The sequence below is a fragment of the Dromaius novaehollandiae genome, chromosome 1 (assembly GCF_036370855.1).
Source record: "Dromaius novaehollandiae isolate bDroNov1 chromosome 1, bDroNov1.hap1, whole genome shotgun sequence".
Classification (NCBI taxonomy): domain Eukaryota; kingdom Metazoa; phylum Chordata; class Aves; order Casuariiformes; family Dromaiidae; genus Dromaius; species Dromaius novaehollandiae.
In genome coordinates, this window is record NC_088098.1 from 208,176,110 (window position 1) to 208,200,415 (window position 24,306).

General features: G+C 38.6%; 1 protein-coding gene across 9 annotated transcripts in view; it reads right to left on the reverse strand.

Annotated features, from left to right (window-relative positions):
• Window positions 1-24,306, reverse strand: part of FAT3 (FAT atypical cadherin 3) — a 422,304-nt gene that overhangs the window by 121,667 nt on the left and 276,331 nt on the right. For all 9 annotated transcript variants that reach the window (XM_064505138.1, XM_064505137.1, XM_026109215.2 and 6 more), the window contains one exon: window positions 14,747-14,808. In XM_064505138.1, the coding sequence (XP_064361208.1) occupies window positions 14,747-14,808 (62 nt within the window). The remainder of the gene's footprint in view (window positions 1-14,746; window positions 14,809-24,306) is intronic.

The window sequence follows — 24,306 nt, forward strand, 5'->3', positions numbered from 1 at the left end:
TTCCTGTTGGTTCATTCTGCTACACATATAGCCAGCGATTCTGCAAACAGCAATGTATGTAAATAACTTTCAGGATGTCTGGAGACCATACTGCTGACATAAATAAGTATGCATGTGTATAGGTCATCAGGGTCATCTTGGGGGTTAAAATACAACAGGAAATATTATCCCAAAGTTTTAACATTCCAAATGTGTTGCAAAGAAATGGCCAGAAAAGTGAATTTCTCTGAACAACACTCAGAACGCATTAAAAAAGTTTGGCTTGTTAATATTAATTAACCAATTAATACTATCATAATTAATTAATTCTACAGTGCCTGGAGTCTTGGAAAGGGATCTTAACGTGTCTCAATAATAAAAAAAATGACAGTCTATTCCTGCAGTGCAGGTGGAATTTTAAAAGAACACATCTTTTTCAATATTCTTCACACTTTTATTCTTCTGCAGCGTCATTCTTCAACATGCATTTGATTTTTGTAGCCACAGGATGGCATTCACTGCTGTGCAAAGGGTCAGTGAAATTTAAGTAGAGCCTGGGCAGTTTAATTCTCACCTACTGAAAGAGAATATTTCATTGAAATTTCATCAAAAATAAATACTATACATTTATGGCTCCCTACTGATGCCAACTTACTCAAGAATGTAGTATCAAGATCTTACCGTCCACAGCCCTTAAGGTTCATGTCCTTACCGTACAGACACTAGGGCCTCAACAGATGCCTATCTTGCTTGAGTTCAGTAAGCTGGGGCTGCGTAAAAACACAGAGCAGCAATTCCAGTTTGGGATACCAGCAACTGCATAAAGCAGAACAGTTTCACTTCCACGGTTTATGGAGTCACAGTAACTCTTTAATGGCTTTATATAGGCTCCTAATTTACTGCTTATTTTCCCACGAGGGCAGTATACAGAGTAGGTGGTGACACATGGGATAGCAATAGGGGATAGTTGGACAGAATGTATAACCAAGGTGAGTGATAATTGGATTGCAAATGTCAAAGAGTGTGGTTGAAAAGCAGAGCATATCAATCCACACATACTTTTCCCAGTTGTGAAATGAAAGTTAAGAGCAGGGACAGTCTGCTACAAGTAGTTCCGATTTATAGAGGTGAGTTTGATGGCAGTGGCAAGCAGCACCCAATTAACTTCAGGAGAGATGTCTAACACTACTGGTAAAATGACTGGATTTAGAGTGATGAGCAAGAGTGTCAGACTGAGAGACAACTTAGTAATGCTATTAACCTTTTGTGAGATTGCCCTGCCGATAATGTGGTCTGGGGGACAATAAAACACTGCATGAGACAATATGCCTAATTCGCTAATGCAAGACTGATATATTGGAGAAGAACCAGAATTTTCCTTGATTCATTTTATGTGCCTCCAATTAGCCCTCACTAGTGAAGGGAAAGAAACGGGGGAAGCAGAAGGAGTTCCTCTTAATGAGTTGCTTTGAGGATTTTTAGCAGACGAGATTGAAAGAGGAAAGTTGTAGGAGTTGCTTTGCTTTTGAGATCGTCTCAGGAGGTGTTAAATGGGCTGAGTACCTTGTTGGAAATGTCCGTGAAAGTTCTTCTGATTTATGGGAGCTCTTGCACAGCACGAGCGCGTTCTGTCAGGCTCAGCACATGAGGCTTAATCCTTTGGCAAAGGGAGCAGATCAGGCACATCAGCCTTGCGTGCTAATCCCGATGGTCAGACGCAGGGGTCAGAATTGCAGACTTTTGCTGATGATGTGGTGTTCTGGCCTACAGAATCCGTACTGTCACTGCTTCATTTGGGAAAATACATACAAAATATATTGGTAATGTTTGTTCTCTAAAACTGCATCTAATTTTAGAAATGGAAGATTAAGAAAGGGTTTAATCCATGGATTACTGATCTGATAAAATACCTAAATCTTATTTACAGGCTCAGTGGGGCAAAGGCTGTTTGTGAATCAAGAGAAGTTGAAGATGAAATTCTTGTTTTGCTACATGAGCCTGGTGAATCCGTATGCTTAAGAACCTTTAGAAAACAGAGCATGAACCTATAATTCATTCAGCTACTAATGTTTAGGCATCCAAGGGCTAATTGAGCATATTACACAACCAGAGAAATGGAAGGGATTCTCAAGTTACAAAGTTTGGAGGTGGCTCTACGTCTACATGGAGAGCAGAGGGGAGGGAGGAGATACCAAATTAGCTCTGCAAGAACTGACTCAGGTCCTGAAAACAGCCCACAGCCCACAGTAGGATAATTTGCTCTGTCAAGAAGCAGGATAAATGATTACCTCATGCTGAGCATCATGCCGCAGCAGCAAGGATTTCTTTCGGTAGCTCTGCAGCTTACTGAAAATTAGGCGTACTATCACTGGTTTGATCTATCACCAGGCAGTCTAAGAGTGCTGCAGAAAACCAGAATCTTCTGTGTGCATCAGATGGCTTTTTATTAAAAAAGCCACATATTTGATTTGATACTTTCACACCAAAAGTTGGATATTATGAGAATTAAATGCCTGAAGAGAAGACATTTAAAGCAAATATTATTTTACTTTCTAAAATACTGCCAAGATGACCAGAGCTGGGCTTTGGTATTGCAGCTAATTCCACAAAAAAAAGGGCCAAAGCTGCAACACACACAGACAAAGAGAATTCGTGAATGTCCATTGTAACAAAAGGGTTTTTGGCAAGGAAGACAAGAAGACATTCAAGTAAACCTTGCACATCAGTTAACAATTTTATTCTTTTGGCTATACGCTTTGGACTTCATCTGAGACATGCAATGCACTCTTGTTGCCTTCTACATCTCTCAGCCAAAAGAGCTCACAGTGCCGTCCATGCCATTACAGCATACCTTGATGTACCACATAATAAAGCATCGCCTCTGCTCAGCTAAAATGTGTAGTCTAAAACTTGTGACTTTGTGCAGATTTTGTCGAGTGTTTTTTAAACTGTGGTCATGGTTTTAAAAAAAACGCATGCCAATATAAAACCTCATCTTTAACTTCTCCACATTTTTTTGTTAAGTCTTTAAAATAGCTGTTTGGCCTTGAAGGTTAAGAACATATTTTTACTTATATCATAGTTAAAAAATTATCTGGAATGGTAGTGGAAGGAAACAAAACCCTCAGGGAAAAACAAATACATTTGAGGCTGTGACACAAGATATTAAACTATTTATTGGATCTTGATTAAAGATAACACGCTGCTCTTCAGAAAAGTTGAGGCCATAAATCGTCTGAATACTATGACTGATATTTGTATTTTTTACTTTCCTGGGGATTGTGAGGAAAAATAATTCATTATTTTGATACTGACATTTTTGCTATCAATCATTCCTTGCTTTTCAATATTTAGAATATTCCTTGCCAAAGAAGGTGCTCTTTTTTGCCAAAACACAAAATGTACTCTAGAACTACCGTAACATTTTCAACTTCTCTGTATCATGAGAGATTAGCAAACAGCAATATTATATTTCAAAATGAGGAGATTAATCTATTTCTTGACAACTGAAATTTGTTAGTCTGGGAGAAAAAATTACTGCTTTCGAGGGCAGATTTCATAGCACTTGATGCTCCAGGGCCTTTGTACTTTTCTGTTTAAATCATATTTCCATAAAAAGCAAAAGAATTGTTTGGCCTCTGATTATTATCAATCTGAAAGTCAGATAGGAAAAGCATTAGGATTCTTATGTTCCATGATAACGTATTTAGGGAGGAAAAAAAGGTGTCAAATATGCTTATTAAACTGATTCTCAAACTGATTAGAGGTTTTCTTATCTCTAGGCTTCTAGCAAATATTTTAAATTGTGTCATGTTACAAATTATGCTCAATACTCCAATCTTATTTCACTACGTGTCACAAAATAATGCACTTTTGCCATAACAAATTATTTTAAAAATAAAAAAAAAATTGCAGACTCCCATGTTTTCGAATGACATTTTCCTACCCTTTCTTGTATGTCTTTTTGCTCAAACACAATGTTGAGGGATTATGTGGCAGAGGGGACAATCTGATCAGATAAAAGAACAGATAAAGAGGGAAAGATGTAGCACTGAAAGGCACTACAGGCTATAGTGAGAAGGCTGCAAAGGATGTTACAGGACTCAAAGAAAATGGTAGTATATTCCAGGAACACTAGAGAAGGAAGAAATTCTCATGAACTGCATGGCCTACTGGGGGCAGTTTCGGGGAAAGAAGCTTTTAGTACGTCACTAATGCTAGAAATTACAGGACCGTAGAAAGTAAGAGCATTAGCAAGATGGAGACAAAAAAAAAAAAAAAATCCAGAGGAAGAAGTGTTGAAAAACATGGATTATATGATACCAGATAGACAGATGCACAGGAGCAGACCTCAGGAATAAGGATGATTTTAACTCTAATGGAGAAAGGAGGACAGATGTTGTAGGGAAGATGATAAAAACTGATAGAACTTGCCACAAGGAAGAGTAGTTCTAGTTTCTCTCTCCTCTGTCATTTCATCCCTGCTTCTTTGCAAGACCAAGAGCTCTCCTCCTGGGGCCTGGCGTGGGAAGGAAAGCTGCCTGTCTGAGCATCTGTTGAGATCGTGAGCCTTGAGCAAGGGACAGAGAGTTTGGGCATGTCTTGTTTGGCAGCAATTCTGTAGCTCTCTTGTGCTAAGAATAAAGCATGTATCTGATTTAGCAACCTCACCTGCAAAGTCTGACCACTGTCTTCAACCACTTCCCCTTGAGAAGGGGCTGCCTGCAAACCGCAGTGCTGTCAAGTAAAGATGATCCAGGGAAGGGACCACTTAAGCTGCAGGTATCCTCCTGGGAACCATGTCCAGTCAGGCTCCAGGGCAATTGCAACAGCCCGTGATCAAAGGGCAGGTCAGAAACCAACCCAGAGTCCACTCACATCAAAGGAGTTGGATCCACAGAGATTTAGTGCTGGGATCCATATACACTGTACTGCTAGGTGGTTGGATTTGTTTGCTGGGTGCTTGCGAGGTGCTTGGATTTGTGTGGATTTGGTTGCAGGGTGGTTGGACTGTGGGGTGGTTGGATTTGGGTGGATTTGGTTGCAGGGTGGTTGGATTTGGTGCTGTGTGAATGGTGGCAGCAAGTGAAGTCATGTTAGGAGCACAGGAGGAATTTTAAAGATGCTGTGAAAAATACCTTAAAATGAACTTTTCTTAGAGATAACAAGCATGAATTATGAACAGTCGAGTATAGATCACCCAGAGAAAAAAGACAAAGGCATGCAAAACTTCTGCAAGGGCACATTTTTAAATGCACATTTTAAAATGCTGAATTAATTAAAAGATGTTCTAGGATTTCCTGAGAAAATCCACGCTGTGCTCAGATAGGATTCTGGTATAGATGCAATGTATTCCTGATTGAGGAAGAAGGTGCTCTCCTGTCTTAAATGCTCAGTTCTGTCTTAGCTAGGAAACCAGCAAAGAGAGACGTCCACAAAGTGTGTATGTGCATGCATGTTCGTGTGGCTATACGCTTATGGACATGAATTAACAGTCTGGCAGCCGATGGGTGCTGTAAATGCCACAGAAAACATGATACAGCACTAAAGCAGACAGGCTTCAGATAACACAAAGACTCTCTACATCTAAAATAGATTCAAGTCATGCGAAAGATTTCCTGCTGCTTCTCTTAAAGATTAAAACATTGGTACATTCATAAAACAAATGTGAAGATTTGGTAAACCAGCGTGCCCTTCACAATGACTCTTTGTCTAGTAAAGCATGGAGCGTGGCAATAGGCTCTTAGGAGACATGGTGAAAGGATATATCAAGCCAATTTGGGCTTGGTAGGTGGGCTCCAATCAATAAAAAAAGAGAGCTACAGATCTTAAGAAACATACAATGAAGTAAAAACCTGTGAACCCTGAGCTAATCTGTGAGCTAATTCATCAGAAAGAAAACTGCATTAGAAAGAACCCCAAAATCCTGGCAGAAAAGAACTTGGTATGAATTAACCACCAAATTTGCTGACACAAACTTACCCTCAAGAAATGATTTATAAAATGAGAAGGAAAATCATCAGTACCTCCTCAGTTTCAACCGCATTTAAAACACAGGTGCAGATGTAATTTTCAAACTCTACAATAATGTTGGTGTTTTAGTAATACTTTTCCATCTCATTTGCACTGACCCCATCTCCTAGTTCTGCAAACAGATCAGATGATACAGGTGTTGGGTACATTTTAAATTGCTTTTATCTCATATGTTAACTCACCTATTCCCACACACATACTAAGATGTGGAGTTTTTTTGTTAACAGTGATGCATATAAGTTAAAGGAAAGTTAAAAAGGAAGGAAAAACTGCAGCAAACCCAGCTAATGTGTTGTTTAAATAAAACTTACCCTTACATCTACAGAGATGTAAAATTCAGATCTAACCAGAGCAGTGAAGCTCCAAGTCAACAAGCACGTTAGATGATGTGGGAATTATTCTGCACTGGTCAGTCTGGATGGGGGAGCAAATCTGCCCATCTCTATAAACTGCTAAACCAAACTCCTGTAGAGTCTGGCCAGGCACTTCCACTCCACTGTGTTAGCTTACGCTGTACGCTCTCACCTGGGATGGGTGGATAACTGGATGGGTGATTGCCATCAGCTTCACTGCAAAGCAGAGAAAAACAGGTCTCCTTAAGCCATTGCCTAGTATGGACTACCAAGTACACTTTAAAAGCCAGATTTTTCTCCAAGTGTGATCGAGCCCACAGAGGAAAGGATTTCCTAAAGTTACTGGTTGTGAAAACGAGAATATTGCAGACATGGGGGTTGATGTCTGATTCCTTCATCCTGGGCATTATCAGTGATAACTTCAAGAAAGTCAACAGAACTGAAACCAGACTATGTGTACCAGACAGGGTAAGCATACGAACACAACTAGCTGCCAGGGCAATAAATGAGGCTTTCCCCTATCTACATTGACATCAGATATGACATAACGTAATGCTAGTTAGCCAAAACATGACTTTCTTGCACTGCTTGGCTTCACAGCTACAGGGTGCTAAGTGCAGCGAAATCTTAATTAGGTCCAGAGGGTTCAGAAAACACTGATACATGTCTCAGCTCCCAGGAGATGCTCAGGACTTCGCAGGGTGGCAGCCTGCGGGCCGGATTTGCTCTCTGGCGCGATTCCAAGTTTTCTGCTGTGCCTTCAAAAGAGATAGGAAATGGCTGATTTCCCAGTGCATGAAGCCTACATGCCGAGTACCTCCTTCCGTGCTTGCATGTGATGAGATGTTTAAAGCCAAGCCCTGCTGCTGAATCGCCGTGGGTCCACAAGGAAGATCCTGGAGAGGCATCTGATGCCCAGCATGAAAAAGCCTACAGCACTGTGCTTTGTGGAATCTGATTTCTTCATTTCATGACCTGACTGCTCAGGTCAGTGATTCATGTAATCTATAAAACAAGCTCCGGTCCCCCTGAAAACTCCAGACATATGCAAATCATTCCTTAAATAAGACAAAGCTGTAGGCAACCGGAAATGTGATACTCTAAAGAGACATAACAACTATGGCAGGGAGCAGTGTGTCAACCAAAGCAATAGTCCAGGATAACTCTGATCTTGCAGTGCTCTTCAAAATCTGAACCTGGATTACTACTTGCAAAATTATCTGTATCTTTATACTGGGTCAAACTATAACATTTTATCTAAATGACTACGAGATAGGCCAGTATGGCCACTGTGGATGGTGATTCTGTCATCGTATATGTTGGTGAACTGGGAAAATCAGATCTCTTCCATGAGCTTAGCAGTGACCAAACAATACATGAATTGTGCTTTTTCTTTTCATACACAAAAAAATTAAGACAAACTTACAATACACCTAAAAAGCTCTATAAAACATTTGACTCTTATCTCTGTAACGTTGAAATATCCATAACAAAAGACAATGCTTTACGTATTAAGTTTTGAAGATTTTTGTTTTAGGAAGTTCATTAAACATAGAAAAGAGGACTGCTTTTCTTCATTACTATTTGTATCCTGAATCAATAGAATGAATTAACTAAACAACCCTAAGTTTTTCTACCGTTGAACTAAAATCCTGCCATGTAAGAACTTCCATACAGATTAGCTAGACAGTTAATGCAGTTTCCAACAGAGGCCAGAATCAGATTTTTGGATATAAATGATGCACTAATTGAACTGTCAGCAGTGTGTGTGTATCCTCGACATCACCTTGGTGATAGCATGTCTAAAACATTTTTAAGGGAATCTAATTTTGAGATGGCTAAAAGGATTTAGTGAACAATATCTAAAAAAAAAAAAAGATGAAAATGAACAATAGGCATGAGGCAAAAACCAAGCAAAGCATCCTCAGGGGTGACTTGAGTCTACACATTTTGTGGAAATTTCACAGACACTCTTAGGGCATCTAGTCTCCCAAGGCTATGGCTATTTCATGAAACAACTATCTGAGGATCAGAGATACTGTTTGATGTATACAGATCCATTCTTGCCCTGTGCATTTGGTAATGTCATTAGACATGTCAATGTGTGTACATTTCTCATCAGCTATCTGAATTTCACACAGAATTTTAAGGAATTTAAATAGAGATTTTTTTTTAAATTCAAACTCATCTTGTCCCATTATTATTTTACAATTTTTTTTATTTAATAACAAAGCAAAATTAAAGTTCCACATGCATGAAGAAAAATGTTATTAAACTCAGTCTTCCTGATGCTTAGGTTTTGTCATCACTGTTATTTCTCAAGTCGCTATTTAAAATAATAGAACATCTGGGAGCTATTCGAATTTGTAATAATCAAAGAACAGAGAATATTCTGCAAAAACGTCATACCTTAATTCTTTTACAGTTTAAACTTCCTGCTCGTATCTCTTGCAGAGAGGCCACTCAGTTAGCAATTGAACTAGCAATATTTCCAGGGATGGTCTTGCTAACTCTTCATCTTCTTGGGTCACATTACTTAGAGATGATAGTCTAATCTATGGGACCACTTATCACTGCAGGCAGATGTAATCACACCAAGATTTCTTCCTCATTCTGCTGTGTAAGATTTTATGCCTGAATACACATGAGAAGCAGTGTGCAATGTCATATGTAAATCTGGCTCTGAAAGATGGTTTTAACCTCCAGTCATCTCCTGTGTTTGGAAAGTTGCTGGCTACTTCTGAAAATAGCAACTCAACAAAGAAAAAAAACAAAATAGGAGAGTAAGGGGAAGGAGGGCAAGTGCAGCCCATGCATTTTGAGAAAGCTGGTGCAGAATAGCAGCTCCTGAGGAATACAGCGCTCCAGGTGGAAACTGCAACGCGGCATCCTCAGGACGTGCCATGATACGCTGTGGATGCTGGTCTCTGCTAGCTCCACCGCCTCACCAAAACTGTCCCCGAGGCCACGCCAAAACTGTCCTCCGAGGCCGCCTGGCCCCCAGAGCAATATGGACCCCACGCATGTGGTGCCACCCTCCGGACAGCATCCTGGGCCGATAATCCCATGGCGGCATAGCCTGAGAAAGACCGGCGTGTGCTTTCTTAGAACTGTTTTCTTTCTTCCCTTTTTAAAGTTAGGCTTCCTTTCTCTTTTTCCTTTGCTTTTTTTTTCTCCCCTTCAAAGCTGGCACCGGAAGTTCAAAGTGTCACCATGCAAAGTTGACATCGTGTTATTGCTCTCACTGTCTTTTCAGAAACTTCTCTCTTTATACTTATTTTTCTACTACAATTCCTTTTAGGCATCCTTGAAATAATAAAAATAGATCACTAATTTTTTAACTTCTGGAAAGCATAGTCATTCTACAGAAACTTCAGGCAATCAATTTTAAGTTCAAGCTGGAAATAGCAGGCTGTTTACCTATATTTTTAATTTCCCTTGCATCGTCTAATAGGCTTCGAAGTTACAAAAAACAAAGGCATGTGCCTTTGAAAGACTTAAATCTCAAACAAAATGTTCAACTTTTAACCCAATCACTAGCATGTCACCGAGGAAAAATGCACCTTCCTTTGCCAAATGTAGGCATTGCTAAAGCTCTATGAACAAATGCTTATACGGATTTGTGATCCAGGCTTTAAACAACCAGCGCTCTGTAGAACACTATTCAGCTACATAAATCCAGAGAACTTCAGCTTTTATAACTCTACTGTAAAAAATATACAAGTACATATTGCCATATTGCTGCCTATATTCTTTAGAAAACACTGCAGTTTCTGACAAAGCAGCGCACACTTCAGGCATCACCAACAGTGAAGGCTACAGCCCAGCTGAATGCACTCAAAACTGAAATAAGGTTATATTTATCAAGTTCTTGCATGGGAGATCTTAGAGAAAAAAAGAGCAGCATGACAGTGCACACAGTGCTGGTTCGACACTGAATCACTGGCACGATTTTTGTGGGAAGAAGTGAGAGGCGCTGGTAGCCTAAAATGCTACCTTCCAAAACATTAGCCTCCTTCCTCCCAAAACTGTGGTCATCGGGTTCCCAGCTGCCCCTTGCCCGTGACATTTGAGACCAAATTCCAAATGGAAAAATGATATTCCTCCCATCAAAACTCCCCTTACAATTACGACTTCCCATTAAATGCATGGAAATTTGATTTCTTTTCAGAAGGCTACAATTACAGCAGATAATTATGCTTCTCTCTAATTACTGCTTATAAATACACCCCATGCAACACAGCTTATTGTACCCTCTGTTAGTGTACTTCCAGTAAACAGAAACCAATATGCTTCATTCAGTCCATGCATTTTGACACTTACATCAGATATACAAATTTATCTTCATTATAACCCCTTGCACTGTTACTGACATCCTTCTCAGAGCTGTACTAAAGCATCACAGCAGGAAGATTGGTGCGGCTTGCATATACTGATTTGCTACAAATGCAAGGCACTTGAGAGGCAGTGTTACTATTCTGATAGCACTAAGTTGGCTAAAAATTAGCAGCACTAAGCCAACGCTCTGCTCCCACTTCTCCTCCTCATTAATTATGGTACATGACTTCGACCTTGAAAGGCTAAGCCTGTCGTAACAGTCTTTTTAAACCTATTGTGTTCAGTTTTATCGTTGTTAAAGAGGTTCAAAGTTCTGACCATGGTTATTAGCGACTATTTTTGTTCTTTATAGAGCCTCTAATGAGACGAGTTTTGCACCATGATAAATGTTAAAAGATAATTTATAAACAAACCTACAGAGGTAAATTTAGACATCGTGTCAAGGAACAGAGAAGTACTATGGCTGCAATTTTCAAAATTGGCTGAATGATTTAGGAGCCTGGTCTCCATTCCATCACCAAGAGGGCCCAAATAATGTCAGCACCTGAAAAACACTAACCTATTACATTAACATTTCTTCATCAAGGTGATGAACCAGCATTTGTGCACAGCTCATTCAGATACCACACAAAACTTAAACTGATACAACATGTGCTCAGATCCACAACACAGGCTGGATGTGCAGGTCCGTGAGCTCTAGCCAGCATTAAACAATCCTCTCCCACCAAACTGCACATACACACTGAAAAGCAGACCAGGAACGACTTATCTTCTGGACACCTCAAGATAAGGTAACAGAAAAAAAGGTTGTAGATTCTGCATGAAATGGTTTACTTCTACCCCTTATACTGTACACCTGGCACTCCAGCAGCTGTTTGCATATAACTGGATAGCAAAATTACTGCAGGTAAAGCTGTCAGATCAGGATTAGAGGACGTCTACAAGAAAAGTGGGCAGAAGAAAATGGCAGCATATTTTTTGTGGTTTTCCAGACCTCAAACTCCAAACTCCACTAGTATTCTCCACTCCTAGGTTCTTACTTTTACTAATTTAGGATAATATAAGAAGAGAGAGATTTCCAGAAGAACGAAGTCAAAGTAGGGAAGAAGAGTAGGAAACCTGTAACCACAGTGCTGATGTGTCCAGTTACTGAAGGAGAATAAAGACAGATCACCTGAAAACTGCAATTCCACCTCACTTGGAAATAAAAGCAAGCAGGTTTTCCTTTCTTTTTTTCCAGAGACATATTTAAATACTTTACCTCCCTTCCTCGCCCCCCCCAAATCTTTAAGATAGGCTGTGAAATAATTCAAAACAAACGCTTTTGGTTTGCATCATGTGAGAAAGTAATGTAATCATGTGGTCATTGCCCTCCAGTGTCAGGCAGAACCATTCCATTAGTAAGAATCTGCTACCACAAGAGATCATGCTATATAAAATCCAGTGACATCCAATTTAAACCTAACCAGAAAAATGCTACCCACTAACAAGCATGGAATAAAACCTTAAGCCTTGCATGACATTACAAAGGTGTCAAAGAAATTAAGCCCTCCACCTGGGAACTGAAAGAAAAAGTAGCATTGACAATGCCACAATCCATGAAAGATCTGAGAGAAGAAACTTTTTTTCTCTCAAGAAAGCCCCAAGCAACCCCTCCCTCTCAAACAACACGACCGAAACAAACACAAGATCTCCAATTATTGTACAGGACAGCACCTTTCTGACTTCCCGATGTATCTTTTAAACTTGGGGATAGACAGCCATTGAGGATTTGAAGATACATGAGTATTTGTGCTCTCTTTGTGACTTACTCTTTGATTAGTGCAAGTCTCACTACAAAACCATTTGACTGCACCCGTAGGTACCATTAAAAAGTCAGACACAGATTCTTCCATTCACAGAAGACAACTAAATGAGTAAGGAGGGATAGACATACAAGTGACTTGGGCTCAACACATACCTTGCAACAGACTTCTTGTGTAGTTACAAAGGGAATCACTTAGATTCACCCTGCCTAGTTTTGGCAGCTTTAAATACATGTGTTCAGTCCTCGCTGGTAGTCTGTGCTTCCTCCATCAAGGACAGCGACAGACAACTCTGGAGGAGTCACCCTATGCCTCACGCGTAGCTATCTGGAGATCTCCAACTCTCTGTAGTGGGTCCCATACTTCCAGCTACTTACAGGGGTGCCAAGACCAGCTCAACCACTCTTACCACGTGACTGTGGGCCAGACACAACCACTCTGCACCCCACTTTTCCCTGATGGGAGACATTCGATGAAAAATGAACAATAGCACTGTGCAAAATTAGGATGGCTAACCATCTTGTTCCACCTCGTTTTTCTACCAGCTTTTGTGAATGAGATGCAAATACTTTTACTAGCGGAATTTGCTCAGTAAGTACTGGCCAGAATGGATATAGCAAGGCTGTCAAATTCAGGTAAGAAAAAGACAGGCTTATTAAAAATAATTAAAAAGTTGTATGTAGGAAAGGTCTGTCAATATCTCACACATCCACTGGGCAAATGGGAGGAGAGGTTGTCAGGTCAAGCACTAATCAGAGCTTTTCAAAGGGAGCCAAGTTTACTCTCTTTTATACTAGACAGACTCTACTGGAGGAAGGGTATGAAATGAAGCCGGAAGGAAAATACTGTACTTCTGGGAGACCATGGTTGTCTCGGCAATTAAGGCCTCCCCAGGGGGTTAATTACACACATGGAGAGCCAGGCATTTTACAAAATGTTCTGAGAATGTCATAAAAATGCACACATCTCGGAGAGCTTAGTTCTGAAACATTAGCAGCTTATGTGGTTTGATCCTAGGTAACTTGCCTTCCAAGAGGCAGCAATAGTTAACATTTCATTAGCAACTGAAAAGATCTATTTGGCTATCCAGTGAACTATCATGAAAAAAAAATAGCAGGTCAAGTAACAAGTTAACCCTTCTCCACTGTGTTCTGCACTATGCAAAAATCATTTTTGAATTTCTAGCAAACAAAAATAACCATGGGATATCCAAAAAGTATATTTTACTGTGTTTTGCTGCCAAATAGTGATTGCACTGGGAACTATTTTTTCCAGATGTTTAATATGTCCAAATATATCTTTAACTTGTATGGATTTGAAGACAATTGCCTAAAATATATAGTAGAAATGACTGATTACATGAGACAATATGTTTCTCTTTTACTTGCACCAGCACAAATCAAAAATTCCTTATTTCACAAATTGACAAGAGAACAGAATCAAGGACCTTCTGCCCAAAGAAGAAAACTCACCATGGTGTAGAGCAATGAGAATGAAAACTTATGTGGTAAAACCGGCAGTATACAAGTATGTTACTACAGATCCAGTATATGTGAGCCATTTATAAAGCAAAACATTCATGTAAAAACATGCTGGGTCTAGGAAATGGCTGAGATGCCCTTTTTAGAGGGCAACATTTTACTTGAAAACTGTTGTTAGCAGTCTCAATAAATGAAACATTTGATTCTGATACTGTAAAAGCGAGCAAGGTCAAAGTTTACTTCCATCCAGAAAAATAGTTTTTATGGTAGATCTGAGATGCAAAACAGGCTTAACTTCAGAGACTGGAAACAGTTCCATAGACAACTTTCGGATTACTCCGAGTGCATAAAGCTCTGTCCTTATGCAAATCTTGGCGTAGTACGGGTCTCATAAATTAACTGAGATATTTAGGAGGAGATGTTACCAACTGAAAAAAATTTTCCTCTGAAATTCTCTAAATCGCTGTTACAAATAGAGAAAGAAGAAAAGAGTAAGATTCAGCGGCTATGGTATGAGATTTAACAGAAGTAGATCAGAGGTGGAAAACAAATGTTTTGTGTATTTCTCCTATTGTTCAAATGCTCGTGAATTGCCAGATATATTATTTCTTTGGTATAATCAAGCAATTCCCATTTTTGTGTGAATCTTTCACACATCCAGAGAAGGGAGAATTCCACTTTTTTGGAATAGGAAGAAGTGATTTTAAACTCCAAAAATCAGTTAACCTTTTAACATAAATTCTCTACTTAATCTTACCTCCAGAAAATGCTCTGCTTGCTGTTCCCGATCCAATTTTCTTGATGTTGTTGTAATCAGACCTGTGGAAAAAGGGTAATATTTGATTGTCAATATCTGCTGAAAAATGTATGTCTCTATTGATGATAAGAAACAAGTTCATTTTTTTGAACACTCAAAGGGAAAAATCTATTTGAAGCTGTATCAGGCACAGATTTCTTGACATCTGTCAAGCATTTTCTTTCACAGCACAGCCATTATGAGACTTTCTGACTAACAATGAATCTTTAAAGAAAAATGCTGTGAAAAAAGTAGCTGAAAAACAGTTAGCTGTATATCTACAGTTAACATGCTACATTTATTACACCGAATAAAAAACCTTACTAAAGAATCACTATTTGTCTTATGATTAAGTGCTTCAGTGAATCATTTGCATTTGACTGAAATCCTTCCGTAAAAACCTCATTAAAGATTTCAGAGTTCTCAAACAATTAATGGGACAGGATGCTGATTACTTCTACGCCAAGAATACTTGACAAAGAAGGTTATTTCTGTAATAACTACTTGTATACGTAATGATTTCCAAATGTAATCATTCTAATGCATTAAAGGTTTTGTACTACAATTTCATCAATTTGTTCCATGTTCAAACTGAGTCTTTAAAATAAAGTACCCTTTCACATGAGGATGATCAAGCTATCTTTTTTTTAAAGCAATGCACTTTCACAAATGTTTAACCTCTTGTGAGATTTATACTAAATAAAGAAAATGAAACACTTTCAAACTTCTCTAAAGAAAAGCTATGCATACTCTTTATGAAGATAGTTAGAGTCTTTATTTTTTTCTCAGTAGAGATCTGAAGGTCAGATTTCAGTTGTCCCTTATAGAAAATGTTTCTTTGGATAGGAAAATGCATTCTGTGCTTTTTTTTTTTTGGACAGATTCTGATGAGTGCAAATGAAGCCGCTCTTCCTGGGGGTATACATCTTTGTGAAGACAATGCCAATGTACAGTCATTCTCAGGAATTCCTCCTTTGTACGACTACTGAAGAAGACAGGAAAGGTAATATTCCCTGGATTATCTATAAAGCTTACTTATTTAATCAGACCGACCAATCATCTAAACCTAAATCCATGGTGAACCTAAATCCAGTAGCCAGAGTCTGCTGCATCTTACATCTACATAATGCCTATAGTCCCATAACTCTTCTACATCTATAGCTCTTTATACACTCTCGCCATGTATTTAGAGGAATCACTTCATCTCTTTTGTCAAGATGGGAGGAACACATTGTCAGTAAAGAAGGGGAATTGTAACTAGAAGCAATAGGACAAGATGAACATAGAAAAGTGCACCCTGCCTCTAACATTTCAGACTCATTATGAGATATATTAGACCAAAGAAGTGATACCCTAAGGGAAGCTGTAGAAACCTGGCTGGACCACAAGAAAATCTCTGTGCTGTTACTATATGGGAGAATCAGGTGCTGGCAAAAGGCTGAAATGAAAACACTTGGTATTTCCCATATCAAGCAATTCTAATTATTCAAAATAGTCACACCATATGGGACAGTTATATCCATTGCATTTGTTTAAACAGACAGGACAGCATGGATGAAGAGCTTGTGTCATTCACACACGATCCCCATGTGCAGAGAAAACTTGGAGATACAAGGAGGTTCCTAATTGTGAAAGCAGTTTGGCCCCAATAAAGTGATACGTGAAGATCAGTAAGATATTTCATGGTTTTAAACAGCCCCATTTGTTACATGCACACTCACTGTGTATATTTATCAAGCGCGGTCTGATCACTATAAGGAATATGATGATTTTTATAAAATCTTCCACCTTCTTCCTCCCTGGTATGCTACTATGAACTAAACCTACATTTTCCTTAAACCAGGAATGTGTAGGATACTTATTATGTTGATAAGTGTTAGTTAGTCCCCACTGAAATACTACTGAATACTCAAACACTGTAACTATACATCCCTGCCCTTATCATCTTATTCAGACAGAGGATTTCTCATTTCTTTTGAAGACCAAGAGCTAACATTTGAAAACAAATTTTAGTAATTGGCAGTACTCATCTTTGCACTGGTAAACAAAAACGATCTCACAAGAACTACTGTTATCACTTTGGGTTTTTTTTTTCAGTCTAGAGCCTTTTAAGCTGCAGGTCTGAGCCCCTGCAGAACTGAATTCCCTACTAAACAGGGGTACGACCATATGGCAAGTCTCTACGACAGAACTGCATGTATTTTAAATTTAATGGATCTTAACAGATTTAGCTTTCAGACTTAACAGTCAGTCCTAAAAGGCAGGTAACTACAGCAATCAAATACAATCATCAAAACCTTAGACCAAATATTAACATACAATTCCCTTTAGTGATAGTAAGTCAACAGTTATAAACACAGCTCTACATACAGGCTATCAGAGCCATCAGTACTGCAGACCTGATCCTGATGGACGATGCCAGCACAACTATTTGTTTTTCTTGTAGTCTTATACATATTTTAAAGATAACTCTACTTATACTACCAGCTAGGGCAGCTTCACTAGATTGTTATAATATTCTGTATCAGTAATTGGTCATTTGTGTGTACAGCCCTGAGCCCTCTGGTTTCTGCTTCTGCTCACTGCAGGACTCTCTTATCCAATACTCCTGGTGGCCCCGTTACAGTCTTGTGACTGCTCGCTTTTGTATACATTATTCTGCTGAAGTCATTCACAGATCACTCTATACAACAGTAGTGTTTAAAAGCACACATGGATATACACACAATAATTTCTCAACTACTTGATATTAATATCTATCTAATTATGGCAGTGTGCTGGTATGAGTTAGAATCTGGTCTTTTCAGATTATAAAACTGCTTTCAGATTATAAAACTGTATTTCAGGGAATTCTACTTATGACAAATCATCTAAACTGAAAACAGAAATAAGGTTGCCAGTAATGTCTAGGACCCCACATAGCTTTACCAGACCAGCATCAAAGAAATTTCATGGGTTTTATGAGAACTATGCTGTGTCCCACCTGTATTCAATACTCCATGTCATGTGATAAATACATAATAAGAGTAATATTTAGCAGGATATAGGGCATTATATTGCAGATTCAGGGACAATAAAGAGAAGCTTGACCTTGCAGAAGAGAATACACCTCAACTTTGGTTCCTCTCCAACTGCATTAAATCTTCACACTGTGTTGTTATCTAAAGGTATTATCTAAAGAAAATAACTCCAAGAGGAAACCATGCCCAAGGAAATGATGTTTAAGACAGATTCAGGCTATACTGCAGGTTATGATATAAAATCGCAGGGAGCCAATGATGAAAAATGATCTTTTCTTTCTTTTCTCCATCTTCAATATGTGCGGTAGTTCCTCTAGATACAGACACCTGGACAATTGTCCACAGCCACCGGGGAAATATACCAGGCATCCATCACAGAATAGTCAAACCCACTAATAAGCCTCAAAAGTCATACCACACCTCTCAAATTTCCAAGGAAGCATCATGCTCTTGCTAAGGGCAGAAGATATTTATCACAATAATCATAAAGAATCATCATAACTTTTATGATTCGTTAAGCACGGCCATGAAAGTGAACAGGAAAACTGAAACTGCTAGAAAAGTTATTCACAATAAAAATATCAGCTTGAGGCTTCCGGCTGTTTGCCAGGCTAGGAAGAAACTTTCTGAAGCTCCTTCTCTTTTTGGTGGCTGCTGACACTGACATGTCAAAGAGCTTTTCTTCCCATATACTGGACAGGAAGAAAGCTCCCTCAGCACAGCTGCTGGTGGCTTTGCTGAAATCTGCTGCTCCAGATAGCTTTAGTGTGACTCTCCTCATGATACTGGATGCTCACAAACAAGATTATGTGATTCTTTTCTTTGATCTTCTGACTCAAAACATCCCTTCTCTCTGCACCCTGGCACATCCTTTCCCGAAGCTATGTAATTCAGCTGTCTCCTGAAACTCCAAAACATTGCTTGACCTAATTTTTCACTTTGGAGATGACTGTATGTTCTTCAATAACTCACTTTTCTGCAATTCCTTTTACTTTTGGTATTGGAATACTTCTCCCACCCTAAATAAACGAACAGTTATTGTTCTCCTCGTGTTACAGACTTGGGGCATGAAGGAAGCTCAGTCAGCTCACCCTGCACAACAGGTTCCATTTAACTGTGGGACACTGTGACAACTCCCAGCTAGCACCAACTGGGGAACCTCCTTACAGCACCTCACTGTCCACTGGGTAAGACCATCACTCCCTCCTGCATCATTCCCCTCCAAAAGTAAACCCGGCATGTGGACACAGAAGGAACGGGAGTGTCTTTTGCCCGATCATTGTATTATCTAGACCAGAGAACCAGAGATAAGGGGTGTGCTACAAAGCAGCCGTGCCTTACAGTTTAGATGCAGCCCCAGTGAAACAAGGGAAAGAACAGGACCAGAACTAAGAAATCCTGACACCTTAGCCAGTACCTCAGCCTATACAGTTTTCAGCCAATACATCATCTTGGAAACAATTCACCAGTTGTTAGGGCCCAACCATTTGATCAAGACACCTGAATAACACTTAACGCTGATTCTTGTGTGCATGGTTTTAACACTTCATAAATACAAAGAGAGAAAATAAAACGAGTTCAATGAAAGGGATCAAAACCCCCACAAATTATTTCACATTTGCAATGGGTGAAACATGCAGTTATTTGAGAGCAAACGAGGAAACACAACTTGATAACTGATATGATATTTGACTTGACTCGATAATTGATTATGACCAAGGTCTGATTTCTTAGAATTATTGTCAGATAAGTGTGCACATGCGGTTGCACATGTACATATATAAAGCCAGCAAACCTCAAAAAAGAGAGCTTTAGCCTTTTGGTTATGTTAATTTGTGTCATTTTAGGTAGGTTTTGCTATTTGAAAGTGACATAATGCTCTGTCTTAAATTGAGCCTTTTGTGAAATATTGTATTGTTTCTAAATAGTAGTTCTGCTTGAATGCTTAAACATATGGCTATGCAAGTGTCTATATCTGAGAAAAACCCCAAAGTACATATTACCCTCTGATGATATGCAGGTAGCAGGCTCAATGTAGAGCAATTTCACTGCAGTCAAAGGAGATACACAAATTTATGCTCGCTAAGAATCTGTCTCAGATGACTGCAATCTTTGCATTTCTTATTTTTATTCAAGAATACATAAAAAGCAACAGAAAATTATTAACTTATTTAACATAAACAAAGTAAGGCAAACAAATTTATATTCAAATGCAATTTGGGGCCAGCATCTTCCATTTCAAAAAAGCTCAGTATCTAGATTTGCATTTGCATATCCAAGCTATTCCTTCTTCAGCAGGTTGTGGTACTGCCATTTAATCCTACCAGAGTGCCAAACCTTAAATTTAATTCTGACATTTTTGCCAGTCTTTATCAAAGTTTCCACTGTAAAGTACTGAAAAGGTAAATATATTTCATAGGATGGCCTAAAGCTAACACAGATATTTATGTTTATGTTTTTTTATGATTAAGTTGTCAAGAAATGTGGGGGTAGCGTGCAAGCAAGATGAGAATCTTGAGAAAGCAGACAGAATGAAAGCAAATAGTGACTTTTCAAATCTTAGGTGAACTTCATGTTGATTAAAGTGAAGGTGACAACTGAAGAACGGGGAAACAATGCTAAAACTGCAGTGGGCCAAACTGTGATCTCAGGATCGTGTATTTATTGGACATGACTATTTTATAAATTCTATAAAATATAAGCCAGTCAGCCAGAGTAGACTGTGTACATCAGCCTTAATTTATACCCTGATAAAGTTGGGTATTTTCTTCTTTGTTTTTTTTCTAATACTAACATCATATAGGCCAGTATTTCAAGCTTTTAACCAGTTATTTGGTTTCTCCAAATTTCCCCAAGAACTTCTTGATCTCCTTCCAAAAGAATAGGTTTATTTTTCTAAGATAGCAGATAAGGACTGAAACATTAATATGATGAGCAACATAAAGGATTTGTTCTGCCTGCCCATCTTGCCACTTACAAAGCTGGTACAACTGCATCAGACCTTCAATCTTACAAGAGGGCAAAAAATGAGCGGGGGGTCTTGGACAGCATGACAGACCAAGGGATACCGAAAGGCTGGAACTGAAAAAGCAGCATTTGCATTTTTCCATAATCCCTTGCGAATCCCTGGACAAATGGACATTTGGGAGCTGTATCTAAGAGCAGCATGGACCATCTGGGTAGGTCCTGCTCACCGGCACGGCAACCACCAAAACACACCTACAAAATAACCTTTAATTTTTTTTGAAAATTCAAGGTATTACCTCTGTTCTTGGAGTCAGAAATGGTGATGATGTGTGGACAAATATGAACCTGCTTGCTAACTCTGCCTTTTATGCTTTAATTAAAGTGGCCAAATGACAGCTATGGTCTTCCAACTGAATAATACACATGTCCTAACTTCAGTTGGCTCTCTTCTTTTACAGAAGAGTCCTCATATAAATGATATGTCTTGGTGTCCATCTCTGTTTAGGCAGATGATAGACTGTTATATACAGATACAGATATATGTGTATATATATATGTACATATATATACATACACACTGTACATACAGTCAAATACTTGAGTATGTTTATGTAAGTATGAGACAACTTACATTTATTCAGTGAAGTGAATGTTAAAAACTGTTAACCTAATAAATACATATTTACAAAAGGATATTTGCTCTGGTGCTTATCAATGTTCATACTCTCAATAAATATGCCTTATTTTAAATATCTGTATTAGAAAAAAAATAATAGATGAATTTATGAGCTTGAGAACCACAGATGAAAAATCCACCATGAGGGAGACATTGCTGTATATTTGCCTCTTCTGATGCTTATTCTTTACACGTCCAGATCAGCCCATGGCTGCCGGTGTGATGCTGAACTGACCTGACCTTTGGCTTAGAAGAAATTCACAGATTCTCAATACCATGGCACTTAGGGACCAAAAATCAGTTTGCCACAAGCTATTTTCTAACATAGATTGAATTTCCCTAATATGGCTTTGAAGCCAAGGAGGGTTCAATAGCCTTCTTATGAAAGCTATTATTAAATTGAATTATGTGCATTCAACCTCTAGCTGGATAACTGTACCTGAGCTGTGTCCTGAAGTACTGCTTAAATGGTACCACAATGTGGTATGGAGAAATACTGTATTTTACTGATGTCTCTGAAAGTGTTGCAAGTTTTATTGTATAAAGCATACATTAAAAGATGTAAAGAACTCTTTCATTAATTTCTGATTTCCAAACTTTGTTTAGATGAAATATGAAAAGAGTATATGTAAGGTAACAAGCCAGCTGAGATGTCAAGAACCTCTTCTCCCTCTCCTCTCCCCAGCAACAGACAGGACACAATTTATTGCATATTTTATTTATTGCATATTTTATTGTCCACTGTTAAATCATCTTTTTTTTTCTGCTATGTGTATGTATAAAAAAGCATTTTGTTCAAAAAATGAAAGTGTACGATGGGTTAAGAGTATGACTAAGGACTTCATGTTATGATGTTGGGTTAATTTGTGGCCTCAGAATATATTGCCTGGCTACATGGAATGGCAGACCATGCTTTATGCCCTCTTCACTTGCAGTGTCAGGGTCTTCACCCAGGAAACAAGGCCAGGCACCAGGACATAGATCTCAGGGCCCATATGTCAAACCCCCACGGAGCTGTTCTAGATGGATTAGGGATGAGATCTCAGCTTGAAGCTTTGCTAGTCCCTCGTTCCTGGAGGCAAACTTTCCTCTCATTAAGATACTGATCCTCATCTTCAAATAAATCAATTTTGAAATGGAAACAAGAATATAAAATTAGATAGCTTCCTCTGCAGAGTTACTGTGTGCCTGTGCCCTGCTTGATGCTTTGAACATCCTCTATCACAGATGCTATGCTTCATAGCTTGAAGTGGATGTGTTTCCCAATCCGTCTTTCTCAAACATTGTAAAGAACAAGAATACCAAAAGAAAACCCATGAAGTTATCGAAGAAGAAACTTTCCTTGGAGTAACCCTTCAAAGCCCTGTTTGGGGAGTAAAATGTCTTGGGATTGTTTGCTGCAAATATGGGCACTTTAACCTAACAAATTAAACAGATGAAGAAAACAACAAAAATAAACACTGTTTTTTGAAAAATGTCCCATAAATTCAGTGACTGATAACACACACTGTTAGTTCACAAGAACCCTTCGGCTGAGTTTTCAGAAACTCATACAGAAATGTATGGGTTTGCTACTGGGTTTACTGGAATTCTCAAATATTTATTAATAGTACAGGCAAAGGCGCGAAGACAGCCTTTTCATAGATACACTGAACGCAGAAAAGAGTATGCGTCTGTTTAGAAACATAGCCATTAGTTCTCCACTATCCTGCTGCGCTTTGATGGCATGAAAGTAAATTTAGGGCTTTCGATAGAAAAAGAAGGGGGAGCTACAATAAATAACTTTAGGATTGTCAACTATACATTCAGGAAAGTAAAACTATTGAGTATTCTAACCACAGAAATGTAGAAATGAATAGCATTAACCAGGATAATTTTATTACCCACAGGCAGTGAGAGGCATTGTAAACACTCTAACAGTACATTCATCTCTTGAAATAAGTTAGGGATCGACAAAATGAAATCGAATTTCAAAGATAAATGATAGAAAATGATGTAAATTTTACTTGGAGATGTAAACAAACATATCATTTTATATAATTACACATGTAAGCCTCTAATTTAGAAAGACTGCATTCTGATCCTAAATAAATGATACTTCATTGCATAAGAAAAAAAATAGCATGCCTGTGCAATTACTTGAAAGATTGCTGCCTTATTGTTTTTCTTGAGGTGACAATGAGAGTGAAATGACCTCTTTGAAACAGGCTAGGTATAAAAAGTGATTGCTTTTAAAAACACTTACACTTTCTAACATGTGGTTATGTTTGAAAAAAATATAGGAGAAGAAAAACCGTTTTATTTCTCTTTGGTTGTCCCTTCTGTCTCCCATAAGAGTTCTCTTTAGCTTATTGCTGAAAATATCAAAACTGTACAAAATGCACAGCAAACATTTACTTCAATGAAGAATTTGGATTATGCTTTCCTGTAAAGGCAGATTTTGGCTTTTTTGTTCTTAAATTATGTTCAAAATGACAATATGGTATGACAATCTGTTCTGCCTTGTGGAACACAGCATTCAAAGGGACTTCCTTTCATCCCTTCAAAAGTCAGCAAGCGAACTCCTCAGCTACCGCAGGCCAACACATCCGATATGCATTCACATGAGTATTTCCCTGTGCTTTAAAAGTGGTCAGGTTTTTGCTCCCAGTATTCCTCCTGGAAGGCTGTTTGGCAACATGACTGCTCTAATTGTTAAGAACCTTCTAATTTTTGGACCAAATGTATTTACGATCAGTTTATGCCTATTTATTCTTTTGCCTTCTAGCGTTAATGGGGTGAGGGAGCAAATCTGAACAGCTTTTCATTCCCCTTTTCATTCCCCTTTTTGCATCGCCGTTTCAGCGTTCCCTCATCCC